This window comes from Pristis pectinata, chromosome 31 (genome assembly GCF_009764475.1).
Source record: "Pristis pectinata isolate sPriPec2 chromosome 31, sPriPec2.1.pri, whole genome shotgun sequence".
NCBI lineage: Eukaryota > Metazoa > Chordata > Chondrichthyes > Rhinopristiformes > Pristidae > Pristis > Pristis pectinata.
Window position 1 is genome coordinate 5,119,346 of NC_067435.1, and position 11,052 is coordinate 5,130,397.

The window sequence follows — 11,052 nt, forward strand, 5'->3', positions numbered from 1 at the left end:
CATCACACCCAAAGGTCAAGGTCAAGAGTCAAATTGCTCAGATGCTATCGAGACCCAACCAGCTCAGGATATGTACAACGCACTGCTACTGTGTGGGTTATCCCCGTCTAAGGCTCTGCTAAAGTCAGAAATTTCAGTCCAAAGGATGAGGAACCAACAGAAGGGTCGACACTCCCTGCCAGGAGTGTTCACATCTCGCCTAAGAAACCAGAGGTCCAACCGCCTGCAGTGAGATGAGGCGGTGACCTTCAGTTCTCGATGAGTCATTTTTAAACTGCTCGGTGGCACATAGACACCAGTCCCTGACTCGATGCAGGGTTTTGATCCGAAACATCGACACTTGCTACACCCCCCCTCACAGTCTCTGCTCAACCCGCTGAGTTCCTCCAGCAGATTGATCGTATGCCCAATTCTGCTGGGGAATACATCACCTGTGAAAACGTCAGGGGCATGAAACATTCCCAGACATTCTTCATTTAGTTAGGAGAAAAAGGGAATGAAAATTCATGGCAAAAACAGAAAATAATGGGAATACTCAGCAGGTCAGACCGTGTCTGTGGGAAATGAAACAAGAGTCAACATTTCAGGTTGGAGACCCTTCGCCAGAACTGAAAAGGAGACAAAAGAACCTCGTTAAGCTGCAGGGAGGTGTCTGCTAAGAGTAGAACCGGGGTGACCATGGGGATAAGCTGTAAACAAGGTTCTCTGGTCAACCAGTGAATGGGAGCAGTTTTGAGTGAGAGTGCAGGCAGAAGAACGTGGGAGCTGCAAAATGCAGAATGGGAGGACAAGCCCAGCAGGTTGGGCTGGGAATGTCATTCCCTCCCAGAGACAGGAAAAAAGGCGGAAAAGAGAATGAAAACCCAAGCGACACACGTTGAATCTTGTCTATTGGAATCGAAGCCAATGAACAATCAATTTGTGTCTTGCAGGCACTTGCAACGTTCTCTACGATTTCAAACCACATTGAGTGTGCGCCAACACACATACGTTTATGGCGACTTGAGCTGGAGGCTCCCATTCACATGATGTCCCTGGAAATCAGCTTCTTTTGGAATTTATCCCCTACTCCCCTGCAAGTCTGAGCTGACTTCTGTATGTGGCAGCCGTGCTCAGTGCATTCTTAGCAACACAAGAATGTGGTCAGGAGCCAGAGTCAGACACTGGGCTACTCCTGCCTGCTCCGCTGTTCAAAGTCATGGCTGACCTTTTTCCTCAGTGCCACTTTCCTCTCTCTTAATATCCAGAAATCTATGGAAAATACCCAAGACTCCACAGCCTTGCAGGAGAGGGAACTCCAAAGATTACCGCGCTCTTAGGTGAAGAAATTTCTCCTCAGGAGTTCTATGGTCTACCACTTCTTTGGAGACTGTGATCCCTGGTCCTAGACTCCTCAGCCCCACATCCAGTCTGTCGAGCCCTGTGAGAGTGTCATAAGTTTCGAGGAGATCTCCTCTCATTCCTCGAAACTCTGGAGAACAGAGTCCCAGTCACCAGCTCCCCACCCCCACCATTCCAGGAACCAGTCTGGTGAACCTTTGGTTTAGAGTCAGATTCAGGGAGTCCCTCAGCACAGAAACAGGCCCTTCGGCCCACTGAGTCCTTGCTGACCATCAATCACCCATTATCACTAATCCCAAACTTGTCCAATTTTCTCCCCAAAATCCCATCAACTCTCCGCAGCTTCTACCCCTCACCTACACACTAGGGGCAATTAACAGCAGCCAATTAACCCATCGACCTGCACGTCTTTGGGATGTGGGGGGAAACCGGAGCACCCAGAGGAAACCTACAACCACCAGGTTCTTGAACCAACCTGCACAACCCTAACCCTACCTCAGCAATGGAACGCCACAGACCACCTCTTGCACTACCATGTCTGTGTGTTGTCTGTATCTATGTGCCTGTGATGCTGGTGCAAGCAAAATTTTCAACGTACCTGCACCTCACTGTACTCGTGCACGTGACAATAAACTCAACTTGACTTGACTAAGTCACAGGGAGAACGTGCAAACTCCACACAGACAGCCCCACAGGTCAGGATTGAACCCAGGATCTCTAGAGCTGTTGCTCTCCCTCTATGGCAAGTATATCCTTTCCTTTTTGAAGGGAAGGACACAATACTCTAGGTGCGGTCTCACCAAGGTTCTTCATAAATGCAGTAAGACGTCATTATTACGAGAGGATATGAGTAAAAGCCAACATACTGTTTGCCTTCCTAGTCCCAAACTGTACCTGTATGTTAGCCGTTAGTGACTCTTGTACAAGGACACTCGGGTCCCACTGAACATCAACATCTCCCAAACTGTCACCATTAAACAACACTCTGCTTTTCTGTTTGGTACACCAGTTGATGACCTTGCATTTTATTCCAGCTGCTATGTTCTCACCCATTTACATTTGCACTGTACTGCTGCCGCAAAACAACTAATTTCACGTCATACAAGTCAGTGATTCGGATTCACTCATCTGGTCTATATCCACTTGAAGCCTCTTCACATCCTCCTCCCTACCCACAACCCCACCTAGGTTAGTATTGTCAGCAAACTTTGAAATATGACATTTGATCTTCTCCACCAAAATCTTTGGTATAGATTGTAGAGAGCCCAAGTAACAATCCCTGCCAAATGCCACCCATCACAGCCTGACAACTTGAGAAAGATCACTTCTTCCCACACTTTGTTTTTTGTCTGTTAACCAATTCTCAACCCATGACAGTATATCACCCCTAATTTCACTTCAGTCAAGACAACGTGAAATGGGTTACTGGAGCATCGCTGGAAATGGAATGGAACAGAACAGCTACAAGAGAAAAACACACACACACACACTCTCTTATCCCTTCTCAAGGCCAGGGTCAACCAAAGTGCTTGTTATATCAGCTGATAACATTGACTGAACACTGGTAACTTCAAACAACCCAGCACCTCAACGTACAATATGGATGCAGTCACCTTCCATAGCAATGTGTATCACAGCACTACACATTGTTATAAAAATCAACAATATTTGACATTTAGCTTGGTAGAATGCCCAGAGGAATTCAATCAATCAATCAGATCTGACATTAAGCCAATGAACGAGACTTTCAGACAGGTTAGCCAGAGGTAAATACTGAACAAAATCTTCGAAAGCAAATGAACTGCTCAAAGGAAATCCTGACACAAGAGATTCTGCAGATGCTGGAACAACACTCACAAAATGCCCTGATGAAGGGTCTCGACCTGAAACGCCGACTGTTTATTTCCCTCCATAGACGCTGCCCGACCTGCTGAGTTCCTCCAGCACTTTGTGTGTGTTGTTGCAAAGGAAATGCTGTTGTGCAGCAGTGCGTGTAACTTCACCTCGAGCCTGTAGGCAGGTGGCAGTGATAACACTGCTCTCAAGTTGTTGTCTGGCTGAACCTATTGGGGTCGTTTGCTGGTCAGACCTATCCAACTGCACCAAATACCTGGCTCACCAGGCAGAGTATTATCCCTTCGGACACTGCAAAGGTAACGGGGAGTACAACAACCTGCAGAATCTTAAATTAATGTTAATTTCCTCTGACTTGGTTGCTGTTCTCAACAACAAAACAGATCAGAAAATAACAGAATAAGACTCATAAGTAAACTGCACTTTAAGAAAACCACCCTGTTATTACATGGGCTGCACTGCAGAATGTAATTAAGATGCATAATCAGTCAAGGTATTATTTATCAAATCGAGTTGCAGGCAGGTACCTTCACACCACTAGGGTTATGTACCTGCACCCTGTCCCAAACCCAGAGTGTTTAATTCCTCCCACCCCCAAGGATAGCTCACACTCGTCCCTCTTCCCTCCATGGCCTCTGAGCAGAAAATTGAGAACAGCAGCTACATTGATACATCTATTTCCATCTGCCTCATGTCACTTTTAAATAAAAGTGAAAAAGACATGCAGTTTCTCACTGATGTTCTTGATCCGGTTGACCGGAGAATTGGCCATGGGCCAGTACCAGGAATATCTAGCCAGCTACCACTCCAGGGGAATTTTTCTCAGCAATTAGCCATAAATCCCAACCAACAGAACCTTGGCATGAAAGGTCAGGGTAGCACGGCCTCCACCTCGATAACTTCTTTGAGAATTTACTTATTTGGGATCTGTGCATTGCCGAAAAGGCCAGCATATTGCCCATCCAAACTGCCCTGGAGAAGGTGGTGGTGAAGGTGAGCAGCTCCCATGGTGCTGTTGGGATGGGAGTTCTCGGATTTAGACCCAGTGACGAAGGACTGATGGAGTGACCTGGGTGAGTAACTGCAGCGAATCACGGTACACACTGCAGCTGACGGTGGGGGAAACGAAGGCTTAGGGTGTTGAGACGCTACTCAGTGGGCTGAGCTTCTTGAGAACTACAGGGCCTGCACCCCTCCAGGCAGGTGACCAGTGACCTGTGCAGCAGACAGCTGAACAACAGCACCCTGCTCCAGACTGTCCTGCGAACACCTTCGGACGTGTTGGGGCAAAGCCCGGAAGTCAGCGCAGCAAATCCCCTCAAGGGATTTGGAAACTGTTCCAGCTCCAATCTTTGCCCTTGACCAGACTCCTGCTGGTGACTCCCTCCCACAACAACTGGTTATAATGGTTCAATGACAAACAACTATCTAGGTGTCCCTCCTCACTACACACATCAGGAATGAGTTACCAAATATTGGACTCTTTTCTGCTCACAGAATCATAGAGACTACCGTGGGCAGGCACGGTGGTGTAGCGGTCAGTGTAACGCTATTACAGCGCCAGCAATCTAGGTTCAATTCTGGCCGCTGTCTGTAAGGGGTTTGTACGTTCTCCCCGTGTCTGCGTGGGTTTCCTCCGGGTGCTCCGGTTTCCTCCCACATTCCAAAGACGTACAGGTTAGGAAGTTGTCCGCATGCTACATTGGCGCCGGAAGCGTGGCGACACTTGCAGGCTGCCCCCAGAACACTCTACGCAAAAGATGCATTTCAGTGTGTTTCAATGTACATGTGACTAATACAGATATCTTATCTTAGCTGTACAGCACAGAACTAGAGACACAAGAGAGTCTGCAGATGCAGGAAGGGGCTCTTTCACCTGTTCCGTGCCAACCACAGTGACTATCTATGCCAAGCAGTTGCAACATGACATCCCAACTCTTGTACTCGATGCCTCAGCCTCTGAAAGCCAGCATACCACCTTCTCCTCCATCCTATCCACCCGGGTCACCACACAGGATTGACGGGCACGTACCTAAATCCAAAATTATGAACCAATCCCACCTTAAGAAATTTGAAAATTTATTGATGTTTTATGGCATTTATAATAGATTAAAGTATGGGCTTTAAGCTCAAATCTGTCCACAGGTCTGACACACAACTGGTGTATGGTTCCATGTACTGACCACCACATATAATGCACTAGTCACAAGTGTGTTGGAATACTCTCTACTTGCCTGGATGAGCACAGCTCCCTTGACAATCAAGAAGCTCGACACCTTCCTGGACAAAACAAGCTGCTTGACTGGCATCTGATCCATCACCCTAAGCATCCATACCCACCTAGCACCATGGCTACAGTGTACACCATCTACAAACTGTCCTGCAGTTACTTGCCTGGTCTATTCCAACATCACCTTCTCAACCTGCTACCTCCATCAATCAGGGCAGCAGGGGTACAAAACCACCCGAGGCATACACCAACCGGACTGGAAATATATTGATGGGTCTAAATCTTGGAACCTTTATCCCCAGGGTACAAATGTTGACTACTAGAGGGCATAGCTTTAGGGTGAGAGGGGGAAAGTTTAAGGGAGATGTGTGGGGCAAGTTTTCTTTAGAAACACAGAGTGGTGGGTATCTGGAATGTGCTGCCAGGGGTACTGGTGGAAGCAGGTATGACAGTGGTGTTCAAGAGGCTTTTAAAAAGGCACATGAATGTGCAGGGAATGAAGGGATGAGTTTAATTTGGCCTCATGCTCGACACAGACATCGTGGGCCAAAGGGCCTACTCCTGTGCTGTACTGTTCTATGTCCTACGTAACCCCCAGCAATAACATGGAGACAAAGGAATGCAAAAGGTTCAAGGACACTCATCCCAAGGAAGAGGCCTTGCTAGCAACGTCCACATCCCATAAGCCAAAAAAAAAAGCTACACCATCAGAAAATTACCCACAAACAGGCAGGAAACTTGCAATGAAATCCTTAACTTCAAGGTGTACACTGAAGCACCAGACACAGATGGTTTCAAGAGCATCCACTATCTTATTCAAGAACCTGGTTGGTATTGGCACGCTATTTAGCTTAGGGGAGCTTTATTGTAGCTCCTCATTTCACACCCTTGAGCAGAGAGTCTTGCTGATTCCCTTTTTCAAATCCAAACCACCAAATACAAGAGCAAAATCTCAGCTGCTGCTCACTTAACTCACATTTGTTGAGTATTTGAGTGCACTTGTACTCCGAAACAAACACTCTCAACATTTAATGAAATCAAAAAAGAAACTGGAGATGCTTGAAATCTAAAATAAAACTGCAAATACTGAAAACACTCAGGCAGCATCTGTGGAGAGAGAAACATTTAACATTCCAAGTCCAGGGTTTCTGGTGAAGGGTCCCAGACCTGAAACATTAACCGTTTCTCCCTCCACAGATGCTGCTTGACCCGCTGAGTGTTTCCAGCAATCTTCTGTTTTCACTCCCAATGCCTACTTTCATCAGAAGAAGCAACATGTTATTACCTCACTGTTCAAGTGCAATGGGATTGTGCACTGAAAGGCAAACCCATCCCAACTAGCAACTAGGGAGAAAGAGTCTAATATATCCCTGCTGTCTGAGTTTGAATTCAACAACCAATTAAGCTCAGGCAAGTGACAGAACGTCCAGCGAAATCCAGGCACATGGAGCCAGAGTGTATTTATTGAAATCTGCACTTAATTTTTTTTAAACAGAGACTAGTCTTTTCTTGTTCATCATAAACATTACAGGAGGAATCTCGAAGGGGCAATGATCCCAAAACATTCTGCCATACGTTTCCATTTCACAGGAGTGTGCATTGACTAGTTGCAATGAAAGTGAAGGCTGGGGCTCAGCGAATGGTTATAGCAGATGATCAGTAGAGAACGCTGCTGTTTTTTTTAAACTTTTTAAATGGTTTAGTACTGGGCACTTTGAATCAGATACAAATCAAAACTGAAAACTCTGAACACTGCAGCAGATGGTTCTGCTGAGAGAAGACAGGTCAGGTGGAAATCTGATAAAGGGTTGTCACCCTAATCATTAACCCGACACTGCTCTTTAGAGATGTGCTGGTGAACTGCCAGCAGATTTTTTTTTCATTTCACCAGTTTCTCTGTAATCTCTCACCTTGCATCAAAGTTTGGCACAAGGTGACTTAATTCTGCTGTGTTTGCAGCGACGCAGCTGGCGAGCAACTGGGAAAAGGTACCAAAACATTAAACATCAAGAATCAGGTCCTCATCAATAATCTCTCAACTGAGGAAGGGCTGGTGAGAGAGGTGCAGATCCCCATTCAAATATGCATGTGTGTAAGCACTGTCAATGCAGTGAGATATTCTGGGTCACTCTCCAAACCATTAGCAAAATTTGACATTGAGCCACTTAGGATATCAGAACAGGATGGGTGGTACCTCAGCTACTCACTGCTCTCAGCTCCGGTGACCCAGGTTCACTCCCAACCTCTGGCGCTACTTGTGTGGAGTTTGCACGTTCTCCCTGTGACCGTGTGGGTCTCCCTTGGGCGCTCTGCTTTCCTCTCAGAACCCAAAGAAATACGGGTTGGTAGATGAGATTGGTGGTGGGAATTGCCCCTAGTGCGTGGGTGAGTGGTGGGATCTGGGGGACGGGAGTGGCAGGAGAAAACATTATGGTCAAAGATTAGTGGGGGAAATGGGATCGTTCTGTGAGTCAGCATAGACTGAAACCGCCAGCTTCTAGGACATAAAGAAATATGGAATATACAACAGAGGCACAAAGGCTAGCAAAGGAACATATAAGCCAGAGATGGAAAAGGTTTAAAGGGGGGGATGCTTGAGCTAAGGGTCCATAGTTGGCAGAGTGCAGGAAATTTGCCAGACTTGGAGCTCAGAGACTCCAGCGGTGATTATGCCAAATGAGTTTACGGAGATCAGGAGGGCTGGACCACAGAGAGATCTAAAAACCAACAAATGGGACTGGAAATTGGGAAGGGAAAGTAACATCTGAAGTTCTTCCTCACAGACCCAGGTGAGTGATGTACCTACCACCCTGAACATGCACATTGGCACGGCGTTTGCAGAGGAGATCTGGCAATGGATATCTCCCAGATATCATGGTGCCAGATCAGGGCAAGACAGTTCAGTGAAATTCCCAAGAGCAGGAGCAGTGCGGGTACACAGTGACGCAGAGGGAAGGAGGGGTGTGGAGAGGCAGAGGCTGCAGCGAAGATTCACCAGGCTGCTTCTTGGAACTGAGAGGCTCTCAAATGTGTGGAGATTGAGTAGACAAGACCTCTATTTTTCTTAAGCGTTTGATAGAATGAGAGGTGACCCTCATTGGAAAACACAAAATCCTTCGAGGGCTTGACAGGGTAGTCAACGAGAACATATTTCCCCTGGTTGAGGAGTCTGGAACTACGGGTCACAGCCTTGGGATAAGGACTGAGATGAGAAGAGGCACATTCCCTGAGACTGGTGACTCCATGGAACACCCTACCCTGGAGGGCTGTGTTATTTCAGTCATTGATTGCATTAAGAGATGGATAGATTTATGGACAACTCAGGTTGGAGCCAAGGGAAATTATCCATAATTGATGAATAGTAGGGCAAACCCAATGGGTCAAATGCCCATTTCTTATATTCTAATAAACTGTAAATCAAACAGGGGTTACGGGACCAGGTTAAATCACTGTGCAGAACAGTATATGGGAGAAATTATACTTGGACAATAATATCTGAGCGAATGATGTGTTGCCTGTGGTGTAACCCTGGGCCTGAGTGGACACTTGCTGCCATTACATAAACCCCATGATACCAGAATACCCCCACTCTTACCCAGAATAATACAGATCATATCCAGAAAGACCAGCATACGTCTCCCCCGCGGGGCATCTCGTTCTCTGGGACCTTCCTCACCAACCTCCGGCTCCGAATCGCACGCATCCCCGTTGTCCGGAATCCGCACTATGGCTGCAGTGGGAGTATAACTTCGGTCCGCTTTGCACTTGGACATGGCCAGGCTGCTTGATCGCCGGTCTCCGGTTCCTCTGTCACTCACAGTCTCGGGCCGGTCACCTCTCCGTTAGTTCAGGCGCCGCTCTAAAGATGTCCCCAACTTCTCAAAAAGAAAACAAACTTGCCAAAAGAATTTACACCGACACTCCTCCGCCTCAATATTTTCCAAAAAAAAAACACTCTCTAATTCTCAGTTAAAATACTACAAAGTCCATATTTTCAACAACTGCAGAAACTTTTTTAAAAAGTTTGGAAAACTTTGGAAGTTCTTTCTCGGGAGCTGCTACTGTTTCAGAGCACTTGCAATCCCAGCGACACTGCCGACTGCCCTCCCTCGGCTCTCTCTCTCTCTCTCTCTCCCTCCCTCTCCCCCCGTGGTCGTTACTTCACTACCTGGCGACTATGAGGCGGGGTCTCTGCTGGGAGATCGAGTCCCGGAGTCGGGTAAAAGACCTCTGCTGATTGACAGCTCCAACATTGACAGGGGGACGAGCTGCTGAAATGAGTTCACACCCGCGCCGATTGCTCTGAACTTTCAAACGCCAGCCTCCAGCTCAGAGTTTTGAACTCGGGCACGGCGCAACTGCAGAATTGGTCATTACACCCACAGGAATGTAATTGGAACTTTGCAGGGAAAGAGCTGAGAATCGGTGTGACCTAGGGTGTGCGCACACACACACACACACACAGAAGGGACCGAGCTTTAGAATCATAGAATAGTACAGCACAAAAGAGGCCCTTCGGCCCACAATGTTGTGCCGACCTTTAAACCTCGCCTAAGACTATCTAACCCCTTCCTCCCACATATCCCCCATTCTAAATTCCTTCGTATGCTTATCTAGCAATCTCTTGAATTTGACCAATGTACCTGCCTCCACCACCGCCCCCAGGCAGCGCATTCCATGCCCCAACCACTCTTTGGGTAAAAAACCTTCCTCTGATAACGCCCTTGAACTTCCCACCCATTACTTTAAAGCCATGCCCTCTTTTGTATTGAGCATTGGTGCCCTGGGAAAGAGGCGCTGGCTGTCCACTCTATCTATTCCTCGTAATAGAGGAATTAGTTCCTCTTTAGCCTAAGGAACTACAAAAGTTGTCCTCAAAGTATTTTTATTTTAATTCTGGTTATTCCTGTTTGAGTTTTATGGTCCTGGAGATTGGGGAACAACTGCCTACAGTTGTTGTGATTGCTGGGAAGCTCTTTATACTGAGCACCAATAGCAGATGGCAGTGTGAGGTCTCCAGGTCAATAGGAACAGACATTGGAACTGCAGTTGTGTTACAGGTCTCCTTGGAAGACACCCAGATTGCGTAGAGTTTTTTTTAGCAGAAGGTGGTGAATCTCTGGAATTCTCTGGCCCCCTGAGGGTTGTGGAGGGCGGATTGTTATAAATATTTAAGGTGGAGATATGCCCAGTCCATCACAGGCACAGCCCTTCCCACCACTGACAGCATCTAAAGGAGGTGCCGCCTTAAGAAGGTGGAATCTATCATCAGTGATAGATCCTCACCATCCGGGTCATGCCCTCTTCTTGCTGCTACCATCGGGCAGGAGGTACAGAAGCCTGAAGTCTCACACCACCAGGTTCAGGAACAGATACTTATTGTGTACAGTTCTGGTCGCTTCATTATAGGAAGGATGTGGAAGCTTTAGAGGTGGTGCAGGGGAGATTTACCAGGATGCTGCTTGGATTGGGGAGCATGTCTTATGAGGATAGGTTATGCAAGCTCGGGCTTTTCTCTTTGGAGAGGAGGAGGATGAGAGGTGACTTGATAGAGGTGTACAAGATGATAAGAGGCATAGATCGAGTGGACAGTCTCAGACTTTTTCCCGGGTGACAATGGCTAACAC

General features: G+C 47.1%; 1 protein-coding gene across 3 annotated transcripts in view; it reads right to left on the reverse strand.

The window, feature by feature from the left end:
* Nucleotides 1–9,777, reverse strand: part of LOC127584967 (phospholipid phosphatase 3-like) — an 81,771-nt gene extending 71,994 nt beyond the window's left edge. The window contains exon 1 of one of the 3 annotated variants that reach the window (XM_052042045.1): nucleotides 9,021–9,777. In XM_052042045.1, the coding sequence (XP_051898005.1) occupies nucleotides 9,021–9,198 (178 nt within the window). In that variant the 5' untranslated portion in view covers nucleotides 9,199–9,777. The remainder of the gene's footprint in view (nucleotides 1–9,020) is intronic. The other 2 variants (XM_052042044.1, XM_052042046.1) reach the window with 2 other exon arrangements.
* Nucleotides 9,778–11,052: the final 1,275 nt, after the last annotated feature.